The following is a 24,500-nucleotide window of genomic DNA, read 5'->3' on the forward strand; positions in this document are numbered from 1 at the left end:
GCTTTCCTGAGGCTAGGATGCAGGAGTCTGGTGAGAATGTGGACTTCTGGGAGTCACTCTAACCTTTCCAGGCCCCCAGAAGATCCTGGCCCAGTAGGCTGCCTTGCTTCCCTCTCCTCCCTTAAGTGTTTCCTGTCCTTTCTCTGTTTAATTCCTAAGTTCTCTCTTGAATGATCTGGCTGAGGTGTTATCTCCTCACTACTGTGGCTCTCTGTGGAGGAGCTGAGTACCAGATGTCTCTAGTCAGCCAAGTTGAAGCCCCTCCTCTGTAATGTTTTACAAATAAGATGAAAAAGACTCACAATCTGCAAACATTTAATCCTACCTTAAGTACAAAGCCTTTACAAATGCAAAAAAAAAAAAAAAAAAAAAAAAAAAATCAAAGATTACAAGTCAATTTCTTTCTGCATACAGTAATAGCTGAAATGTAGACAGATCAACTTCAGAAAAAATACACAGAAAAACATACCACTTTAATAAGACAAAACTGCAAATTAAATCAATAGAAATTAGGTAGATCCATTTATTTTTTAAATACAAGTATAATTTTGGAAGGGGTATTTGACAAATTCAGCATTAACTGCCAACTCTATAGACATGTTTAACAAAAAACAAAACAAAAAAACAAAACAAGGCATTTACTCTTGGCCCTTTCAGTACAGGCGAAGTGTCCGACTGCATCACAAGTGCTAGTGATGCAGTAATAGATCCAAGGGCATAATATTAAATGTTTTTTTCGACTGCGATTTAGTTGAAAAATAACATAATACAAACATATATTAATAGCTATCAAGACCACCAGTGATCTGCAGGATACCTAGAGGCCTACCTACTTAGAAGGTTGAAACTTAGTAAAACTATTCAAGTCAGTGTTTTTATTCTTAGATTAACAATGACAGAATGAGATATCTTTGATTCCAACTTTATAAGGTGTGATGGGGAATTGAAAGGAGATATTGGGGAAGACTGGCAGTGTGTGCTGAGTTTGAGTTGGGAATGTGGCTCAAATTTAGTCAATATTGATTAGGTTATTGTTCTAGAAAATTTTAAATGTGTCCTAAATTGTGGCATATTGAAAACAATATTAAGGAACAATGATTCATTAGCCCTAAACACAATTTAATGAGTGCCATCGATGGGCTTAAGAAATAAGCAGGGATGGGGGATGGCGAGGCAAAATGAGGTGAAAGAGAAAATGGAAAGTGGAGAATATGCTTGAACATTGGAGAATGTGAAAAGGCCACCAAAGAAACTGCTTTAGGTATCACTCAGAAGTGCTCTTCCCATTGGCTACCTGCTCCTGATCACCCAAACACCAATTTTAGAGCACAGGAGCAGTAATCCCCTTTATCTGCAATTTCACTTTCTGTAGTTACCCGAGGCAACCTTGGTCCAAAAATATGTGGAAAATTCCAGAAATAAACAATTCATGTATTAAATCACAAGCTGGCTGGGCACTGTGGCACATGCCTATAATCCCAGCACTTTGGGAGGCCAAGGCGGGTGGATCACCTGAGGTCAGGAGTTCAAGACCAGCCTGGCCAACATGGTGAAACCCCATCTCTGCTAAAAATACAAAAATTAGCTGGGCATGGTAGCAGGCGCCTGTAATCCCAGCTACTTGGGAGACTGAGGCAGGAGAATTGCTTGAACTCAGGAGGTGGAGGTTGCAGTGAGCTGAGATTGCACCAATGTACTCCAGCCTAGGCAACAGAGTGAGACTCCATCTCAGAAAAGAATAAAATAAATCACAAGTCATCCCGAGTGATGAAATCTCATGATCTCTTGCTCTGTCCTGCCTGGGATGTGAATCATCCCTTTGTCCTGCTTATCCACACTGTATACTACCTGCCCCTTAGTCGCTTAGTAGCCACCTTGGTTGTCAGATTGAAAAACATAGTCGATAAAGGGTTCAGTACTATCTGAGGTTTCAGGCATCCACTAGGGGTCTTGGAATGTATCTCTTGCAGATAAGGGGATACTACTGTATTACATTTCAGCTTCCATAAAACTTTAGTAATTTGGATTAAGAACACAAACCTGATTTAGTAAAAAGTATCCATAAATATTCAGAGGTATAGTTTTGTTTCATCAAGTAAAAAGAGCAACTAATTCCAACTGTTGAAGTAGTAACAAGTAAAGGCTTCACCAGGCTTTCCTTGACGGTTAAGACATATTTTTAGGTCATCAGCACAAGATTATTGAATAACTTGTATGCTACAAACATGCTGCTTCCACTCATCAAAACAACCCAATAATCCTTACTATTCCAATTTGCTGAGAACCATGTCAGATGTTGCGTTCAAGAATGAAATGTTCCTCAAAACTGTTCTATCAAATGTAGTAGCTATTGGACATAAAACAAGTAATTTATTTCAGACTTGAGTTTTCACGAAGTATTTATCATCAACTTCAGTTTATTCCAACATTAATTTATGATAGGACAGTTATTAAGATTAGCCATTTCTCAAACTGTAACTTTGAAATAAGAAGAAATGGACAATTAAGCTCACTAGTCAGAATCTTGATTGAAGTGGTGACACAGTAGCTTACAAATGTCTTCAATAAACTGAGCTTTGAGGCAGAACAAAAAAACAGAAAAATCTAAAACCTCTCTAACCCAAGCACCAATAATGGAGGCTAAGCAATTATATCTACAAATCCGTAACGACAGGTCTCTCCTAATGAAAAGTCCTGAGATTTAAGCACTGTGACTTACAGAAGGCAGGTTGGCTTAATGAGGAAATTTACTTTTAATAAAAAGACAATCAGCAATATTTTATTTTGGGCACTTAGCATTTCACAGATCCTCAATACGTTTTGAGGTAGGTCAAATATTAATAGTGTATTTTACAAACAAAACTCAAGCAGTTGTTTTGTTACTTGTCCCAAACCACAGGAGCAGTTCTATCATGGTCAGGAATAACACGGTCTGTCTGATCTTTCAGATTAGTCTTTCATGTGTGAATTTAATGGTAATTACTTGCAAATATTCATGAAAAAACCAAAAGACTAGATATAGAAATTCTACTCTGGGATATTTTAAACTTCTTAAATTGATCCTATAATGAGTATATACTTGCTCTCGTTACAAATATATATATAGCTGATCTTTACAATTACAAATGAGCACAGGAGTGACTGTGTTGCTTTTCTGCCTTTTGGGGTGAAGATAATCAGCAAGGAAGATAATCAGCAAGCTTTCCTCAGAGCACTAGGCAGCCTTTAACCGAAGGTGCTATGTTCGAGGCACCATTGAGTATGATTTGGGATCATAGGAGAGCAGGTATACTGATGGAACCAGGATTCAGAAAAGATGCCTGGATCCAAAAAGGGGAGGCTCTCTGCAAGTCGAAGACGAAGAGAAAAACAGTAACATCTCAAGCTGCTGATCCTGAGTATCATGCTACAGCATTACAACTACTTGTGAGAGGAGCTCCTACAAGAGCAGTAAACTTGTCCCAATAAAGTCTGTTAAGGTCTTACTAGATAAGCCACAAGTAAAACTAAATTGGTATTTTACTAAAGTGACATCTACAGAAGCAAATATCTAAACATTTTTAATAGGAGTTTTACCTGTCATGTAAATTACTCTCATTGTCAAAAGCCTAATTCAATTAGCTTGTCATAATTCCTAAAATAATTTACCAAAATTCAGCTCATTTTCACATAGGTTCTTGAGCCAGTATTCCGAACTGTTTCATTATGAAGTTCCTTTTATTTAAACAATTGTAGAATATTAGTAATAATACAGGATCAAGAATAGTTAACTTGAGCCTAGGAGTAAGGTTGCAGTGAGCCATGATTGCAGTACTGCACTAGAGCTGAGGTGACACAGCAAGACCCTATCTTAAAAAAAAAAAAAAAGAGAGAGGTTAACAACTGAGAAATTAGAAGGAAAATGCCATTATTGTGTTATATAAAAGAGTAAGGATATAGACACCTATGCTTCCATATACAACAAACAGCTCAATACCATTTGAGTCAAAGAACAAAGGGGGAAAAAACAGGTAGCAGGGGGCATGGAATGCAGAGTACTGAAGCCTTTTACTCTAGTGTCTCCAAAATTGAGTGCGGAAGTAAAAAGTTTCTACATTTAAAAAGTTCATATAAATTACATGAATTGCAACTTTCATAAAAATCAAAATGAAAGGTTCTGCATAGGACAAAAGATATGCCTAAGCAACATATCGTATTTGCACAAGGCCACTGAATGTCATGGATATTAGTAACAAATGAAAAGCTTAAGTCTATGGCAGATTGAACTAAGATTTCAGTTTGGTATTCTATAAGCCCGAGATTGTAAACTACTCATTATACAAAAGCTATAATGATTTACAGAGTTTTGTGTAGGAACTCTTGTGCTTCTGGTTGGCACATTATCTACTTTTTAAGTATGTGAAATTAATACAGACATTTGTGAGAGGTTGTGCAAAACTACTGTATTTACAAAAATGGCACAAAAGTGAATTCAACAGTCAATGCACATGCATACTTCATTCACATCTTCAACAACAAAAGGTATTCTAACTCTACAGAACTGAATTATTAGCTTCAATGGCAGCTGTTAAGCACTAGAGTCACATAAGTTACACCAGAATGGGCAAATATTGCCCAAGTAAAATTCTACTGTTAAAGCTGAAACAGGTTTAAGGCCATTCAAGTTCAAGCACAGAGATACAAATCTTTCAGAGCCCCATCTAGTTGTGTTTGAAATATGTGACCTTTCTTCTAACTTGTGGTCTTAAACTTCTGTTTTACAAAATCCAAAAGGTAAATACAGAAGAAATCAATACAATAGAGATTATATTAAATAAGAGTAACATACAAAGCTATAATTAAGATGAAGTAATGAAAGCCAAAACATTAAAATTTTAAAACTTGCTTGTTACTTGTTAGAACCAGTACTACACTAGGAGTTAGGTAATATATACAATTTTTTTCAAGTAGTTTACTTATGTTGCTCTAACATGTCCTCTTCACCAGTGCACTGTTAAACTAATCAAAAACTCTACACATGTATATTCTACAATAGCAGCACACACTACTGCTACCTGCAAAGCTGTCAGTCTCAAATTACTTAGTGAATGAAAGGAAATAAAAGTAGATAAGTAACATATTAAGGAGAAATAATGGGAATTAGCAGATTCATGCAGTTCAGCCTTTTAATCAGCCAGCCAGCTTGCTAGCAACAAGGGATGGTTTCCGTTGAGGAAGGTCCTGTGGAGTGGGAATGTGGTCACCAGTGACCTCCGTCTTATCTGGAGCTGCAGCAGGAAGTTGCTTGTTCTTCATTTTTGCTTTAGCCATGTTGTAATCCCCAGAATCAAAATATTTTTGCTATAAGTAAAAAACAAAGAACAATGCAGATTAGAGCTTAGCAATTACTGATTTAAGATGTCGATGCAACCCCATACTGTCAGTATAAGGTTGGTCTAAAAAAATTTAAACAGGAATATTAATTAGACGAAATAGTCTCTGTACTGAGTTCCAGCATAAGTCAACAGCTGAGAAGCCCCCCTTCAGACCAGGCACAGTGGCTCATTCTTGAAATCCCAACACTTTGGGAGGCCAAGGCAGGCGAACCACTTGAGGTCAGGAGTTCCAGGCCAGCCTGGCCAATATGGAAAAACCCCGTTTCTACTAAAAAAAAAAAAACAAAAAAAAACCCACAAAAATTAGCTGGGTGTGGTGGCGCACACCTGTAATTCCAGCTACTCCAGAGGTTGAGGCATGAGAGTCACATGAACCTGGGAGGTGGAGGCTGCAGTGAGCTGAGATTACCCCACCGTACTCCATCCAGCCTCGGCAACAGAGTGAGACTGTCTCAAAAAAAAAAACCCAAAAACAAAAACAAACAAAAAAAAGAACCTCCCCCTTCAGGCTTTCTTAAACCATTCTGGTTCTAATAAAGAACGATCAAGACTAATATAATATTAAGCTATTTGGGAAGTCCCAGACTCAGTGAAATAAAAACCTTTCATTTATTAATGGAACAACCAGGTTGAAACACTTGCTTAAATTATTTTATAAATAAAACACATAATTTGGCTGGGCATGGTGGCTCATGCCTGTTATCCCAGCACTTTGGGAGGCTAAGGCGAGTGGATCACTTGAGGTCAGAGGTCAGGAGTTTGAAACCAGCCCGGCCAACATGGTGAAACCTCGACTCTACTAAAAATACAAAAATTAGTTGTGGTGGCGTGTGCCAGTAATCCCAGCTACTCCGGAGGCTGAGACATGAGAATCGCTTGAACCCGCTGGGGTGTGGAGGTTGCAGAGAGCTGAGATTGTGCCACTGCACTCTAGCCTGGGTGACAGAGCAAGACTGTCTCAAAAACAAACTCACCCCCCCCATAATTACAGTTATTAAAACTATTACTTATAGTTTCTGGTATTCTGTCATTTAGAGCAAGTGTTTCTGCAAGAATTTAATCATATTTATTTGAACTAGAGCAGTTCACCAAAAATTAAGGTAAAAATATAAATATTAGAGTAATGAAAGAAATAAACTCACTAGAAATTACTACTTAAAATGCACATCCCTACTCCATACCTCCTCCATTTTTCACATAGAGACACGAAGTATGACTACTGCTTTTTTTAGTTGCCCTTTACCACTAACATGCAAATTGTGATGAGAGCTAAATATCAACCTTAATACAACGAATCTACTTGACTTCCAGAGTGAAAACATAAATCTGCCTGGGTTCTGACTAACACCTATCATGCTGAGCCCACCTTTACTGAGTGCCTGCTACACGTGAGGCACTATGTGAGAGCTAGAGTCAGATACAAAGATGGGACAACAGTCAAGTAAATCAACGATCACAATACTGCCTTAAGTACAAATGGTGCTATATGGTGCTCAAAGAAGGGGACTCTAATCTCAGTCTTGGGTTGGCCAAGGAAATAATCCAGGTATGAAACAAGGGCTTGGACAAAGGGTGAAGGGGAAAAAAACATAATATTTATGGAATCTTATGCTAATATCTTCAGGGATATTTCATGTGATAAAACAAAATAGCTGGGAACTCACAGCTTAGTATAAGACTGTTGAGTGGCCTGAGGAAAGTCTCATTGGCTGCTTTCCTCCACCATTCTTTGATAAGCCAGACCTGGCCTATGGCCCAAAGGCCTAAGGATAGAAACTGCTTTAATATATTACTGTATATGTACCATACAGAACAGTAACAAGGAACCCTGGACCAGGCCTAGCTAAAGCTTTCTGCAGCTTCACTTCTGTATGTTTTAAAACAAGCAGACAGAAAAACCTCAGAATTTTGATGCACTGTAGTATATTAAAAAGCTACTTCTGAATTTTGTAGCCTCTAGAGGAGAACAAAGCAGCCTGCCAAATTTCTTATTTCGTCAAGAGTACATACTGAGAAATTTAACACACATGTAAATTTTAGGCAGATTTCCCCCCAATGTAATAAACCCAGTTTCTAAAGTGAGTAATTTTACAGTAAGCAAAAGTTCATCACAAGGGATCTCATTTAACTGTAGATTAAGCAAAAGTTCATCACAAGGGATCTCATTTAACTGTAGATTAGGCTACTCTGTTTGGGGGAAAGGAATTAAATTTAGTGTGACTAGAGATGAAACTAAAATCAATGCTTGACAATTAGAATTGCCTAAAAAGGAAAAGTTTACTGCAAAAGGCAGCAAATAATCAAACAGAGATTCAGCAAAGACAATAATACAACAAAGATGTCAGAGAAAGAAGTTAATGCTTTAAGATAGAGAAGTGAACTAAATTAATGTTTCTCAAACTGGGATCCACAGATAACAATGATGATCATATCAGCTGTCTTTAACAATCTCTAAATTTCATGAGTTTGTAACGAAAACATTTAAAAATTAATTATGATCTAGATGACAATCTTATAAAAGCCTTCTCTCACCCAAATTTACAGGCCATACTTACATCGGCATTTACAACTACACTGACACTAAGTCATCACCTAAACTGATAATGTTCAACTTTAAAGCCATGTTTCTTACAACTGGATGCTCTCTTTTCTTGGGACTTCACAACCCCTACAAATATGAAAAAACAAAACAAAAAACAAAAAGAAATAAAAAGTGTAAAAATGGGCTACACAGCTTCTATTATCCCTCCCAGTTCTGATCATCTATGTAGTCATGCATACATGGTCATATTGTTAAAAGCCTAATAATAACATTAACCTCATAATAACATTAATGAGTACAACACAGGAAGAGACCTATTATAACCATCATCATATCTAATCAAACCTTCTCAAATTAAGAAGCTACTTAAAGATACTAAGGTAATTTGTCAAGTTTGCTAACTAGTGACAGAGGAAAATTAAAACCCAGACCCTGTGATCCAGAGTTTTAAAAAAATCAAAACTTCATATAAAGAACTTATTCACTGACATTCTGTTATAATACAGAATCATTAAAGAGCTCACTTCTCAATTTCTATCTACTTATTTCTTGATTCAGTGGCATTTTCTTCGTTCTCAACTATTTATATCTACAACACCAACTCCAAGATACAATGTATATGAAATCTGACTTAAAGATACTTAAAAAGTAATAAATAATTGAAGCTAGAGAAAAATTAAAATGACAACTGCCCAAATACTGGAAGAAAGCCTATTAGTCAAGGTTATGCTGGAGATGAGCAAAGAAAACACTTCCTAAACATTAATAATCAAGTCAAAATAATTTAATAGCCAAAGATTAATTTATCTCATAACTAAAAACACAGCTGTCATTCTACTTTTTCTATTTATCCCATACATTATGATCTTTATGTTCTAAAATAACCACATAATACTCTATTTTACTGACTTCAACTTATTTAATCCTTTCTCTGCTGTTGAATAGTGGGGTGCTGCTACTAATTATAGTTATAAGCTATAAGGAGGATCTTCCAAGTTGGAAGACTTTTTCCTTGTACTGAATTATACCCTTAGATTTAATAAGACATTATTGATTTGAAGAACATTTTTATAAACCTTAATCCATACCCCGTTCTGAAACGAGTAATCATTTTTAATGTTTAAACACAACAAAGAGCGTATTAGTTTCATTCAACTTCAACCTTAGCAACAGGTATTATTTTAAACATTTTTGTAATTTAGTTATATAAATACTATGATGTAATTTGCATTTCATTGATTTTCTATAATGTATAAACATTTTTCTGTTTATTGTATTTCCTGTTAAAATCCTTTATCCAGGAGCACCTTAAGTGTTTTTCTTGTATACTTAAAAGTTCCCTTTTGTATATTTAAAAGTTTTTGTATGTATTTTAGATATTAACTATCATTTTCGTAATAACTTCCCTACTTGATTGTATATTTCATGGTACAGGAGTTTTACATCTTTATAAATTTGGTGTAATTATTTCTTGTCATCCTACTATTTCAAAGCTCTGAATGTTATTCTTTTATGTAAGATTAAAAATACCATTCTATTTTTTGCCACTTTAAAACAATCCATATGTAACTAGAGCTAAGACACACACACATGTTTTTTAAGCAAGCAGCCAATACCAGTATATGAATGTATTTAAGGAGAAACATGATTTAGCATCTCATTCAACAATTCTCTTCCGTAAGTAATATTTCATCCTTCCCTGTATAGTAAATAATTTGAATATGCTTAAGCTGAAGATGGAACTAATTTTTTATGGCAAAGGAAGGGGTCACAGGACAATACTCTTAGGGAACAAACAGGTCAACATTATCTCAATCTTGTTATTGAGAAAAAATGGTATCTACCTCACAAAAAACATGGCAAGAATTTGAAAATAATATCTTCAGTAATTTGAACTATGAAAACGAAAATGTTTAAATTGTATTAGAGTAAATCTGACTGTGAAACATATTACATAAAGGAGACAGCTGTGCTTTTATAAGTGATCATTTCATCCAAATAAGTATTTAAAGCTTTTGAATGTTGTGTGGGAATCATCTGCAAAAAAGATGTAAATTTCAAAATATGGACAGAAGGATGAACACCAGCTTCTGGATAGTGGTTGCTTTTGGAGAGATAAGGGAAAGGGCTCATATTTACATATAGGGCAGGTTTCAACTATATCTACAACATTTTCTTTCTTAAGAAAGATAAAACTGAAACCAACATGGCAAAATATAAACATTAAATCTGGGAAGGGGTACATGGGTTCTGTTATATCTGCACTATTTCTACATGCTTTAAATAGTTTATTATTAAAAATGCTAAAGAGTGGTACATTCTCATAATGCTTATTTATAAACTGCAAAATATTGGAAAAACCCATTACAGATACATATACATACATGTACATACCTGATAAAGTACAACGCTATATGCACAGATATTCATTTCACAATCTGTCAGCATACTGAGTTCGTAGGGCTTAAGTATTTGGAAATTACCCATGAGAACTTACCCCTTTCTGCAAACGTTTCCTTAAGAAATCTGAACCTCCAGGCTTTTGTCCCAGATGAGGATATCTTGCTTTTAATTTTGCTTCTTCTGCTTTCTCTGGACTAGTCACTTTATCTTCCATTTCCTAAAATAATTTCAAATAAATTACTTCTCTATTACAACTCAGTTATTTAAAATAATTCACCTTTAAAAATCTGGATTCTGAATTCTAGTTGTTAAATGCCAAGTACCACAGCTTCTGACTAAGAAATCAAACCCAGAAGCCTTTAAAACATCTCTATCTTGTTTTTCAGAAGATCCATGTGATAGCTCTATTATAGCTGTGATGCATGTGTAACACCCCACACACTGGATAAAAATATCAAGATAGCTCAGCTCTGAAGTCTTGCTTGCCATTACTTTTCCAGTCATGTATAATACATTTATAGTCAGTCACCTTCTATGGAACTCTTCAGTTCTTTGCCTATATTTAGAGAATCATCCTAATACTGTTAAAATATACAGGATTTTTTTCTATTTATCTAAAATTATATATGATTTGAAGTTACTGAGATTCTTTACTAAAAATTAACAGCAGCCTACTCATCAGTACATTTTTCTTGAATACAGATGATTCTGATTTGTTTCTTTTTGTAATAAATTTTTAATATTTTTATTATTTTAAATAATAGAGATGGGGTCTTGCTATATTGCCTAGGCTGGTCTTGAACTCCTGGGCTCAAACAATCCTGCCTCGACCTCCCAAAGTCATAGGATTATAGGCATGACCCACCATGCCTGGCCCATCCTGATATTTTTAAAGAAGAGAAACATCAGTTTTTGTCAATCCTCACATCTATGTATATCACTGCCTAACTCTCCCCCATGTTTAAAATGACAAACTCTGTTCATGTCAAACATCCTATTCTTTAATATATCAAAAACCTGTTTCCTGTCAGAACTATCAATTCTTCAGTCTATTCACTTTGAACAACAGTTTTGATTTATTCTGCTTTCTTTCAAAGTGCTATATTTTATAGGGAAGGAGTGTTTATTACTTCATGGCAAGTACTGCAGAAGAATGAATCAAGAAAAACAGGCTGGGCACGGTGGCTCACTCCTGTGATCCCAACACTTGGGGAGCCGTGGGCGGATCGCTTGAGGCCAGTAGTTCAAGACCAGCCTGCAATATGGACAAAACCCAATCTTTGTAGAAAAGTTTAAAAATTAGCCAGGCCATTGGCATGTGTCTGTGGTCCCAGCTACTCAAAAGGCTGAGGCAAAATGACTGCTTAAGCCCGGGAGGTTGAGGCTGCAGTGAGTCATGATCACACCACTGCACTCTAGCCTGGGTGACAGTGAGACCCTGTCTCAAAACAAAACAGGAAAGGTAAAAAAAAAAAAGAAAAGAAAAGAAAAGAAAAGGGGGGAGAGAGAGAGAGAGAGAGAGAGAGAGAGAGAGAGAAAGAGCGAGCTGTCTTGAGATAGACAAACCGGGCAGCTGGCAAGGCACATTTTCTAAGTAATGGACTCATTTCTGCACATTAAATCAGCAAATCACATACATCTGCCTATCCTGAGCCTTCTAGGTTACTTAGGAATAGTCAAAGCAAACCATTTACCTATCTAAGAATTGGAAAAAAATACTTTATAAAATTTTGGCATATATTATTATATTCATACATTAAAAAAAATAGAGATGAAGATCCTGTTTCCCTTCCCTTTGTACCCACAGGGGGAAAAATTACAGGTCAGGCTATATTGTCCAGGCTGGTTTTGAACTCCTGGCCTCAAAGCTATCCTCTCACCTTAGCCTCCCAATGTGCTGGGATTATAGGCATGCACCACCACGTCCAGCTCTCATACATGTTTTATAATCAGCTTCATTCATTTTATGTATTATCAGTATTTCATCCTGAACTGCTTCTTCATTTGTTGTTAGATCTTCTCTTTTTCAGTCTTGGAGAATTTTGAGAAAAAAGCTGCTGCTCTCAAATACTGTTTTCTGTGGAGCCTCTTTTTATGCTGCAGATTCATCCATTTATGTTATCTCTTTACAGTGGCCACATCATTCACTCACTTGACATGCACGACATTCAATTATGTGCACTCAGCCAGAAATAGAGAATTTAAATAGTAGTGGTGAGTCTACCAGTCATTCCATTCAAGAAGGGTATGCCCTAGAGACGTAAAGTGTGAGGTATGTGATGCAAACCTGCCATTCCCACGTTAGTCTCTCGTTGGGTATCTTGCAGAGCATAAGTACATCATCATTGTAGTGTTTAAAATCTCAGCCCGTACAACACAAGCCCATTACCTCAGCTAGCACTCAACGTAAGAATCACCCTAGCCATCTAGCCATCTGTTCAAACACTGTACATAAAAGTGACTACCTGCTCAACTGAGAATTGATGGGGCAGTCTCCAATATGATTATGCCTTCTCTAGAATTTTGTCAAGGGTGATTTTAGTTATATGTGATTTTTTTTCCCTTACTAACATTAGAACCTAACCCCATGTAAGATATGACCGCACCATATTCATCACAAAAGCCAGAGAAATAAACATAAATGTAAGATTACCGAGTTTAATGTAGGAAGGCGGGCTGAGTCGCTGCACAGCTTCACTGTGGCTCAGCCCTCACTGCAGACACCTACTGCAGCCCAAGGGTGTTCTCCGCGCTGCGGTTTAGAAGTGATGTGGGAGGAGAGGCCTACTCTTGGGTTTCCCTGCACAGCTGGCTTCAAATAATACTGGCTGAAAAGGACCCCAAGCTAATTGTCACCTTTTAGTCCCTGCACCTTCAAATTAAGGGTGTTACTGGAGTCCTACATTTCCAATAAAAATTCAGCTTTCTTGAGCCTAGGAAATGAGACCTCTCCACTTCTTCCTTTGATTTGAAATAGTTCTCCAAGTCTAACAGTTCCCTGATTTCCTAAAAACTTTTCAAAGGAAAATTGTATGTAGGTAGCAACTTACTCTAGTTTCCAGTGTTTCTGCAGGTTTCCTCCATTTGACATATAAAGGAAAATACCTTTTACACAATCCTGGCATTCCCTTATTTTCTCTTTCTTCTTCTTTTTTTTTTTTTTTGCCATGTTGGCCAGGCTGATCTTGAACTCCTGACCCCAGCTGATCTGCCCGCCTTGGCCTCCCAAAGTGCTGGATCACAGGCGCAAGCCACTGGGTCCAGCTGCATTCCCTTGTTTTCTTAATAAGGAATACATTGATATATCATATTAAGCATGCTCAATTAAATTAAAAAATGTTTTGGGCAAAACAGCATCTATGAGCTGCAAATATCATTTATATTTAGAATGAATTTATAGTATGTCTTCTTGAACATTCTTGCCAAATACATAGCACAATTGAAAGCCCCTGCTAGCTGCAACTTCCTAACTGGATTCAGAATTTCAGTTGGATTTAACACCAAAAGGGGAAAAGATGACCTAGTCTAGATTTTTTGATGTGGTAAACACCATTAAGACCTCCACAATACTTTTCATGAATCCTACAGAAACATTCTACAGAGGTAGGTAGTTCTAGGACCTTAATGATAAGTTAGTTCAAGTGCTTGGACATGCATTAATATTCTGACAGTTACTGAGTTTCTATTAGGTTCTGTCAATGGCATCTATGCCAGATTAAAAGGCATGAGAGAAGAAAGAATCCATTCTGCTCCTGGTGATGCCACCACCAATAGCAGACAGCAGTAGCCCCTGTGAGCTCCTACAGAGGGACATATCGCAGATAAACAGGGGCTCTAGTAGCAGCTACATGACAATGGGAGCAGACGATCATGGACTCTGAACAGTACTCATCCTTGCAGGGTCAAAGGCTTTCTGTAATCCTTACCTCTGGAAACATCATCTTCCTCTCTTTTGTTCCTCTATTCCTTCTAATAATGCGTAACCTTATTCCCTAAAAACCATATTCCTTCCTTTTTAAAACATGCAAAGTGGTTTCTGCTCCTGTCTCCCAACAGGACACTGATGAAAGCAGGTAAAATAAGTGATTTATCCATCCAGTCATGTTCAAAAATGCAAAATAGAATATAATTTGATGGGACTCCATGTTTCTGGACCTCAAGGGAATTCCTAAACATTTACTTAAGCTAGAACGAAAACAAAGGAGAGATAAGCAAATAGTTACTTGCTTATTTTTTCCAAAAAGAATCACAAAAAGATTAAATCATAAACTAGTCAAACTTTGGGTTAAACAGGTTAGGATGTAAGGGATAAAGGACAGAAATGACTATTACTAAAGAAAGAAATTGGTATATATATACATATACTGATAAGTCAATATTGTAATTTTAATGTCTTTATCATGTAGAGGTAAAAAAGGAAAAAAAAATACTTTATAACAGTACCATATTTTTAGTTTAAGTGTTCTATGGTCCTGTATAATTTAGAATAGGGCTTATAATCTTAATTTTTACATCTTGTTTAGTTAGGAATGCATGAAAAACTTGAACGAGAACCAATTAAGTAGCAGAAATAAAAAGGAGTGTTGGGGAGAGCAAGAAAGGAAGAAAAGTTAAAAAAAATTTAAATACCAAAAAGAAGCCAAAGGTAAGGAGAAACAAATCCCAGTATGTGAATAACCACGATAACCATACTGAAGCAATAAACTGTCCATTTAAATCCAGTAGCTGAATTAAAGAAAAAAAAAAAAATCTAACCACTTGTGGAGTACACATTTAAAAAAAATCTAAACCAGGACATAGGTTGAAAGTAAAAAAGACTGAGCGGTAGGTGATGGTGGTGACATACCAGGCAAATCCTTACCAAAACAGAGCTAGCGCAGTGCACCTACATTTTCTTTTTTTTTTTTTTTTAAGATACATGGTCTTACTATGTTGCCCAGGCTAGTCTAGAACTCCTGGCCTCAAGCAATCCTCCTGCCTTGGCCTCCCAAAGTGCTGGGACTGCAGGCGTGAGCCACTGTGCTGGACTGTGCCACTAATAAAATGGCCTGAAAATATATAAAGCAAAAATTGACAGAACTATAGGGAGCAACTGACACTATGGAATTCAACACACCCTCCTTACTTATTGATAGCTATAAAAGATAAAGTAGTTCAGATACTTGATTTTAATTTTACACCTAACAATTAGGGAATGCATATTCTTCCACAAGCACAAATGGAAAAACTGACTTATACTAGGCCATAAAGCAAATCTTAACTATTTTCTTCCAGACCACCATCTATGACTGCAATTCATTAAAGTCAGTAAAAATAAAAAAATTATAAATCTCTTAATATTTAGAAATTAAAAACATACTTCTACATAACTCCTGGTTAAAAAAGAAAGCGTGAGTATTTTAAAAAATAGGAGTTCTAGACCTACCTGGCAATACAGTAAGACCTTGGCCTTTACAAAAAAATTTTTTTAATTAGGCAGGTGTCGTAGTAGATGCTTATATGCCTATAGTCCTGGCTGCTTGGGAGGCTGAGGTGGGAGGGTCACTTAAACCTACCCTGGGAGACAGAGCGAGACCCTGTTTCTTTAAAAACAAACAAACAAAACCCTACACATACCAAAACTTGTGGGATATAGCAAGTATCCCTCAAGGGCTTATATCAGAGAAGAAAGCTAAATCTCAATGAGCTACGCATCCAATTTAAGAAGTTAGACAAAGAAAGGAGCCCAAAGAAAATGGAGAAATAAAAAGCAGAAATTAATGAAAAAGATACAATAGAAAGGGCCAATAAAGGGGGTGGGGATGACAAGTTTAAGAAGTTTTCTTTTTGTTGTTGTTGTTGTTGTTTTTTTTAAGACAGAGTCTCACTCTGTTGCCCAGGCTGGAGTGCGGTGGTGGCATGATCTTGGTTCACTGCAACCTCCACCCCTCCCCGTGTCGAGTTCAAGCGATTCTCCTGCCTCAGCCGATTCTCCTGCCTCAGCCTCCCAAGTAGCTGGGATTACAGGTACCCACCACCGCGCCTGGCTAATTTTTGTATTTTTAGTACAGATGGGGTTTCATCATCTCGCCCAGGCTGGTCTTGAACTCCTGACCTCGTGATCCACCTGCCTCCGCCTCCCAAAGTGCTGGGATTACAGGTGTGAGCCACCGTGAAGAAGTATTTTTTATAATTCAAATCTGGTTTTGAAGTTTTAGTCTCCAAGAAGCCTTTGTGTTACACAGCAATTTTACTACATTTTAAAAATAGATGCTGTAATGTAAGTGGATTTATTTAGGTAAGTAGCTTCTAAATTGATAATGGAGTCCGGAGAAGGCAGAATTCTGAACTTCTGGCTATTGTCTACAAGTTGGGAGAGGAACCCCAGGATATGGTAACACAGATATATGTTTACACACAGATACATGTATACGATGTATCCAAAACAAAAACTAAAACCTTAAGGACAGTATTTTTAATAATAGTTATTGTCTTGGCATGTGCATTTTTCTGAAACGTACAACTGAAATACATCAGAAATTCTTTCTGTGAATAGGTGGGGTATAAGTTATAAATACATACACGTAAAAAGGACATTCAAATAACTAAGGATTATTTTGTAGTCCATTATACACTGAGCATAATTATGTCTCAATGACTGATACTACTTTTCAGCCTTCGGCAGAGGAGAGTTATACAGCAACACCAGCAATAAAAATCTGATCACTCTAAGCAAATTCTCCTCTATCTGCTCAGCAGTATGTTCACCGATGCACTGATTGATGAATAACTGAAAGGATTAATGAAAGCCAACACATCCTTTGGGATATTGCCAGGAAGGTACCAATACCGTATCAAGCTCTATGGAAAATTACTGTTGTCATTCTATTAAGTCCTTGCTTGCCCAGTGTCTAGCATTTAATGAACGTTCAATAAAAGTTCATTCATCTGAATGAAAAAATACAATGTACTTGTTTCCATAAAGCTATAAAGCTAAGAAACTTTCTCCACACTTGAGGATTTCACCATCAGCTCATCTTTAATATTTTATGTTATAGTAAAACACAGCTTCAAGATTAGAAGTTGTTAAGTATTAAAGTCTTGCACAAACAAAACAAGCAATCCTAACAAACTGCTGTGTAGCAAACTGCTAAGACAGCTAAGAGAAACATTTAAAAACTTTTCTGAGGTTTACCTCCAGATTGTTAGGAATCGATAGTTGCAAAGACCAAGGGTGCATGCTGTGTTCACTCTGAATAGAAACAGAAAACATGGATGTGGCGGTGGCTCACACCTGCAGCCCCAGCTACTCAGAGGCTGAGGTAGGAGGCTAGGTGAGCCCAGGAGTTCAAGGCTGCAATATGCTATCATTGTGCCACTGCACTCCAGCCTGGGTGACAGAGCAAGACCCTGTCTCAAACATAACAAAAATATTCTTGAGCCTTTAGGTAACCAAAAGTAGTGTCAAAAGAGCCCCTGAAAATACCAATATGAACTCCTATTTTTAAAATACTGGAAGCATCGGAAAACAATTTATATCTCTTTATAGTTGATATATTAAAATAATTTAGATAAATTCCTCTTCTACCACTCATAAAGGCACCAACCTGTATCTTTTACCTGACAATTTCATTGACAGCTTTACTGTAGGTATCCTTTCCAAGACATGTTAGTTTGGTGAGTCTTACAACCTCTAGAAAACCTGCTATTGAGATCTTAAAAAAAAAAAAAATTAAGGCCACAACACAAACGAAAAAATATATACACACATCCCTGTAGTTTCGTTCAAGAGATCTTAAGTGGGTCTAAGCTAAGGTTTTCATCTTACCATGGTCTATTCTTCTCTGTGGTACTAGCATTGTCATTTGTTTTGAAATAGTACGTCGGCAAAGGTTTCAACAGAAAAGTTCTGAGAAAAATCCATTCAACCATTTTGTAAATAATGTCAAGCACAATGTTGAGTGCTGTGAGAGAGCAGATATACAAACCAGGGTCCCTAAGCAAAAGCTGCTCACAGTGCAATTAAAATTACCATCTTTTTTTTTTTTTTTAGACAGGGTCTCCCTTGGTCACCCAGTGGCGCCATCAAAGCTCACTGTGGTTTTGACCTCCCGGAGGTCAAATGATCCTCCCCTCAGCCTCTGGAGTAGGTGGGACTACAGGTGTAGATTTATTATTATATTTTAGAGATGGGGTTTTTCTATGTTGCCCAGGCTGGTCTCAAACTCCTGGCCTCAAGCGATCTTCCCACCTTGGCCTCCCAAAGTGCTGGGACTACAGGCACGAGCCACCTTGCAGGGCCAGAATTATCTGTTTTAAGTTCCCACTTGCCTCTTCTCCCCTCCAGGACTAGTACACATGCCTTAGCTTACTGTTGACAGATTCATGAGCTCTGTGCTCAAAACTTCTAAATGTCTGTTTTCACTTCAGTGGTTATCTTAAACACAAATATAAGCATATTCTGCGGCATCTGAATCACCATGTTGCATCTAAATAGTGCTATGTGGGTTCTGCATCTGAGCTTTCTTGCACCAAGACTCAGTAGGTTACTCCAACTGTCCAAGAAAATGAGACAAGAATAGAGCTGAACTTAAAATGTGATTGTATCTATGACTCTGGAAACTCAGTGACCTCATAGCTTACTCTTAAAGGGGGAACTGAGTCACCACATGGCCTAGGGGAGTGTTTACTTGACAAACTCAAAAAATCCCTTAACTTTTAACAATTGCTGTCATATTCCAAATACATTGGAAATTTAATTTCAGCAAAATACCAAGCACACAATCAAAAATTTAGACTGGCTTTGCTTGTATTTAATCTGTTTTAAATTTTATTTTATTTTTTTGAGACAGAGTCTCACTCTGTCGCCCAGGCTGGAGTGCAGTGGCACAATCTCCACTCACTGCAACCTCCACCTTCCAGGTTCAAGCCATTCTCCTGCCTTAGCCTCCAGAGTAGCTGGAACTACAGGTGTGCGCCACCACACCTGGATAATTTTTGTATTTTTTAGTAGAGATGGGGTTTTACCATATTGGCCAGGGTGTTCTTGAACTCCTGACCTCATGATCCGCCAGCCTCGGCCTCCCAAAGTGCTGGGATTACAGGTGTGAGTCACCGTGCCCGGCCAAATTTTATTTTATTTATTTATTTATTGACACAGAATCTTGTTCCGTTGCACAGGCTGGAGTACAGTGGTATGATCTCAACTCACTTCAACCTCTGCCTCCTGGGTTCAAGCAATTCTTGTGCCTCAGTCTTCTGAGTAGCTGGGATTACAGGTGTGGGCCACAGCACAGGCCTTTTAAATTTTTAAAAAATATTTTTAAAGCAGCTCACTGTAGCCTCGAACTCCTGGTCTCAAGTGATCCTTGCACCTCAGCCTCCCCAGTAGCTGGGACTACAGGCATGCCACCACACCTGGCTAATTTTTATTTTTAATTCAATTTAATTAATTTTTTTTTTTTTTTGGGACAGAGTCTTGCTCTGTCGCCCAGGCTGGAGTGCAGTGGCGCGATCTCGGCTCACTGCAAACTCCGCTACCCGGGTTCACGCCATTCTCCTGCCTCAGCCTCCCGAGTAGCTGGGATTACAGGCGCCCGCCACCACGACCAGCTAATTTTTGTATTTTTAATAGAGACGGGGTTTCACCGTGTTGGCCAGGATGGTCTCAATCTCCTGACCTTGTAATCCGCCCCTCTCGGCCTCCCAAAGTGTTGGGATTACAGGCGTGAGCCACCGGGCCGGTCCTATTTTTATTTTTCATAGAGACAGAATCTTACTCTGTTGACCAGGCTGGTCTCAAACTCCTGGCATCAAGCAATCCTCCTGCCTCAGCCTCCGAAAGTGCCAGAATTATAGGCAAGAGCCACCACGCCTGGCTGTTTTAGTTTTAGAGTGGTACACAAGTTAAGAGATAAGAGTTTATACTTATTTTTTATGTTTGTACATATTTAATTGTATCCTAACACAAGATAGGAATCTATCTGGTTTTCTTCTCTTACCAAGGGAGCACACACCACTCAAGATAAAGTGACTTAGCTTTTACTCCACGCAAGGCCCAGCTATCTACCTTAATTCTTTAGAGGCAATAGGCAATAGGCAATCTACCAGTAAACTATAAAGGTATTTTTAGCTGAATACTTTGGCTTTAAGTGGAAGGTCAATTGGGTACACAGACAATAACTCAATTTTTTAGGTCATCGAACTGATCTTCCAAATAGAAGAAACAGGTGATTTGGCCCACAGGAACACAGAAGTGACTGTGCACATTTTCTTCATGGTTAGGGACACTATCCATGCCACAGGCACTTAGCATTTACAGTCAATCCTGTATTTAAGAAGGAACATTATATTCCTAACACACTTTGGTTGATTTTAATGACAGCAGCTAAAACCAAAGCACCTTAAATAAATGTTTAATGTAGACAATCAATAAGAGAAAACGTTCAAGCTACCCTTAGTATTGTTAAAAGATACATAAGGCTTTTCCAAGTAGAAGTATTTACACTCTAGAAATCAACACTGCATACTTGGCAACACACTAACAGAACTTATCAAAGAAAATTACACAGCACACTACTGTGCACCAGAAGTTAATGCTAAGTTTGATGTCAGTGTTTAAGGCAAAACACCACAGAGAGGGACTTATTTTTTAGGGTTCCTAAATTTCAAGCAATAATGAACACAACAAGTATTTTTACAATAAGCAGGTGATACTTAATACTCTTTTTAAGATTGCAATCTTTAATATTTGTATTTTTTGCCCCCCAAATTCATTTTTTTGGTAATGTGTAAAAATATCTATTTTCCACTGGATATTCTCAAATCATGTGGTAACTTGGACTTTTACCTATGCTATATGTTATTTTCTCGCTTTTCAATTACTTTAACATCCTAACAGAAGCCCCCAACTCAAGAGAAGTTAACACAATTTTAAGAACATATGGAATGGCCTTAGAACACTAATCCAATTCCCAACTTAATTAGGACATAAGCGCAACATTAAGCAGAAACCCGCACGAAGGTCAAGCAGTAGACCAAAATCGTGTTTAACGACAACACAACCTGATTTGTAAGAAAAATTGTTGATAAACAATTTAGGAAACAGGATACCTCGGCCCTTTCTCACTTCTCGGCCAGTCACACCTACCTAGGAGAGCAGGGCGGTGGAAATAATTACAACGGGAGAGACAAACACTAGCCTAGATAAATAGAAAGTCTTGATATTCATAATTTGAACCACACTGACACTCCTGGCCTATTCCCCTACATCAGGAAGACACAAGTGCGTTTAAAAAATATTCCTATGTTTCCAATAAAACCCTGATTAATTTCGTGAGTAAAATTTTAAAATTCCACCCTTTCGATTTTTAGTCGAGTACCATATCTGAGTCCCATTGACTGCAACCTTTTCCAGCACAGACTGCGCTGAACACTGCAGGTGATTCCCTCCTCTAGGCCTCGCCCCGCCATGGGAGGCAAGCACCAGGATTCCGCCTTTACAGGTGAAGGCACTGAAGGCGGACTGTACCCACTGACCATGGTTACAAGGGTTGGCCCTGAAATACCAAGCCCGGCCCACATCGCGGCCCGCACACGAGGCTGCCTTTAGCGTAAACCGCACGCTTACAATACAAGTAGTTGGAGAGTTCTTCAGAGAAAAAAATCAAACTTCCTAAGCAAACTGACGCTCACAAAAAAACTTTAGGCTCTACGCCCAGACTGCGTCCCGGGCGCTCGCGTAAATGTAAGTGACTGAGGAACACCGCGACCCACGGAGGTGTTAGAAAAGGCACGATTCGGAGTAAACGCGGGGCACGCTGGAACTCCCAGTTCGTCGGCGCACCAGCCAGCCAGTGACTGCGGGAAGCCAAAGGTGGGGCGCAGGAGCCTCGGCCTCTTGCGCCTCCGCCCCGCATGCAGGGCGCGCCCCTCCGCCCGGCGGGAGCAGGCCGCCCGCCAGACCCGGACCCGGCCAGGGCCCAGGGCCCACGCCCCACGCCCCACTCCCCGCGCACTCACCTTCTGCTCCTCCGCGGAGGCTGCCTCGGGGACTTCCGCAGACATAGTGCTCCCTCTGCAGACGAGACGCCGGGAAAAGATGCGATTAGCCGGTGGCCGAGGCCACCCGGCAGCCTGCCGCCTCAGGCCCGCCCGCCGCCCGGCCCAACTCTCCCAGCGCCCGCCGGGCCGCCTCCGCCCGCAAAAATGGCCGCCGCCTTATGACGACACGGAGCCGCGAAGCGCTCCGCTGGCCAAGGCCCTCGCACGCCGGAGCCCGCCTGCCCCTCCAGCACCGCGCCCCTACCTACTTGACCCCGCTTCTCCCGCTCGCTGTCGTTCAAACACTTCCTTTTTTCCTTCAAAGGTCGCCGCTCCCGCCTCACCTCACATCCGTCTGTGGCTGCCTAATGCTTCCTGGGAATTGTAGTTTCTAAATGGAACCGCCTCTCCCCGCCCTTTCCTGCTCACTCTGGCCCCCTCGTTCTAGGAGCTTTTTATTTTACTCTTTCTATTTAACCAGCCTCGCCTAGTTCCGTTCTCCTCGCTCTCCGCTCTGTAGCCACACAGGCTGTCTTTTGGGCACGCCAAAGCTCCTTCCTCCATTCTGCCACGCCTTCACATCTCCAGTCCTACGTCTTCGCCTCAGAACCTTTCCTTCTTAAACCTCTACACTAGGCCACCTCTTAAAGGCTGTCACAGCTCTGTACAGTTCCTCAACAACACGAACTGTATCATTAGACAATTGTCGTGACTTTAGGTCACCTTTCCTGCTCAGATAAGCCACACCAGGGCAGGGATCTCGTCCGTAATTATTTATATTTTACTCTGAGGGTCCAGCACTTCCAAGATACCTAACGAAGGAATTCAGATTCATTTGTCCACTCCCAGGGGGTCCACTCCCACAAGCTTACCCAAACTGCTAGCATTGAGCTCCCCCAATGACACTTTCATTTGCCAAGTCCTGCGGCTTCATATTGAATCCTCATTCTACTTGGTATCTGAATTTACTGTCAATGTTTGTCGGTTCCAACAAAATGTCCTTCAGAAACTTGGAAATAAGATTGCCCTCAAAGAGTTACACTAGTAAAAAACCACAGAAAATGAATGCAATTTGGATAAGAAGTTTGGAAACCATCGAAACTCAACCAGGATGTAGAATCTCAGACAGGAAGAATTGCGCTAGAATTGCAACTAGAAAAACAAAAAGAGTTAATATTGCACTCCTTTTGGAGAAACGAAGGAAGGTGTTTGTCAGCCAAGGAAGTATTGAAAGTAAAATGGTTCAACAGGCCAACTGTTTGACAAAGATACCCCTTAAGAATGTCTCACGCTGGGCTAGCTGAGAAACTATAAGATCAACGACATATTTGTTCTCATTCTATACTCACAAAGTAATATACTGAAAATTTGCCTTTCCCTTAAGCAGAACTGCAGAGAGAAAGAAGAATGCACTAGTTAGGCCAACTGGAGCATTTAACAATTGTATTTTTATTAATAAATTGACTGGCATTCTAGTATATGTCCTATATCAATGTATTTGTGAACTTAGGTTAAAATCTGATAGACATACACTTATGATGAAATGCAGCCTCAAGAAAATTGCTGTGGCCAGGCACAGTGGCTCACTTATAATCCCAGCACTTTGGGAGGCCAAGGTGGGCAAATCACTTGAGCTCAGGAGTTCAAGACCAGCCTGGCCAACATGGCGAATCTCTGTCTCTACAAAAAGAAAAAAAAAAAGGTTTTTTTTTTTCTTTTTCTTTTTCAGACAGATCACCCAGGCTGGAGTGCAATGGTGCAATCTCGGCTCACTGCAACCTCTGCCTCCTGGGTTCGAGCAATTCTGCCTCAGCCTCCCAAGTAGCTGGGATTACAGTTGCCCACTATCACACCCAGATAATTTTTTGTATTTTTAGTAGAGACAGGGTTTCGCCGTGTTGTTCAGGCTGGTCTCGAACTCCTGGCCTCAAGTGATCCACCCGCCTTGGCCTCCCAAAGTGCTGGGATTATAGGCGTGAGCCACCACACCTGGTCTTTTTTTTTAATTGGCTATGTGACCTTGGATAAAAAGAATCTGTTTCTGATAGTGACACTCGCAGGAGGGGAAGTTTGAATTTCTGGAGGGCAGACTTTGGTCAAATGGAGAATTCACCATGGGCAACGCTCCACTATGAGGACTGCCTGGAAAGTCATTCTTT

At 39.0% G+C, this 24,500-nt stretch overlaps 1 protein-coding gene across 7 annotated transcripts; it reads right to left on the bottom strand.

The window, feature by feature from the left end:
- Positions 1-298: 298 nt before the first annotated feature.
- ARPP19 (cAMP regulated phosphoprotein 19) lies at positions 299-23,373 on the bottom strand. 7 transcript variants are annotated; one of them, XM_025389576.1, is made up of 6 exons: positions 23,214-23,373; positions 22,611-22,716; positions 22,321-22,375; positions 17,495-17,551; positions 10,415-10,537; positions 299-5,340 (listed from the first exon to the last, which is right to left on the bottom strand). In XM_025389576.1, exons 3-6 carry the CDS (start codon positions 22,363-22,365, stop codon positions 5,170-5,172), a joined length of 396 nt encoding a protein of 131 aa, XP_025245361.1. In that variant the 5' UTR covers positions 22,366-22,375; positions 22,611-22,716; positions 23,214-23,373; the 3' UTR covers positions 299-5,169. The 7 variants fall into 7 exon arrangements, with proteins under 7 accessions (XP_025245361.1, XP_025245363.1, XP_025245362.1 ...); XM_025389578.1 differs by lacking the exons at positions 17,495-17,551; positions 23,214-23,373 and having other exon boundaries at positions 22,321-22,373; positions 22,611-22,734; XM_025389577.1 differs by lacking the exons at positions 17,495-17,551; positions 23,214-23,373 and having other exon boundaries at positions 22,607-22,667.
- Positions 23,374-24,500: the final 1,127 nt, after the last annotated feature.

Source organism: Theropithecus gelada, chromosome 7a (assembly GCF_003255815.1).
Source record: "Theropithecus gelada isolate Dixy chromosome 7a, Tgel_1.0, whole genome shotgun sequence".
NCBI classification, from domain to species: domain Eukaryota; kingdom Metazoa; phylum Chordata; class Mammalia; order Primates; family Cercopithecidae; genus Theropithecus; species Theropithecus gelada.

What these genes read in the sequence shown, in the direction of transcription:
- ARPP19 (XM_025389576.1), bottom strand. Translation starts at nt 22,365, where the DNA reads ATGTCTGCGGAAGTCCCCGAGGCAGCCTCCGCGGAGGAGCAGAAG. An exon ending in CGATTCCTAACAATCTGGAG is followed by an intron (nt 10,538 to 17,494) that starts GTAAACCTCAGA and finishes AAATTATTTTAG; the next exon opens with GAAATGGAAGATAAAGTGAC. An exon ending in GGAAACGTTTGCAGAAAGGG is followed by an intron (nt 5,341 to 10,414) that starts GTAAGTTCTCAT and finishes TTTTACTTATAG; the next exon opens with CAAAAATATTTTGATTCTGG.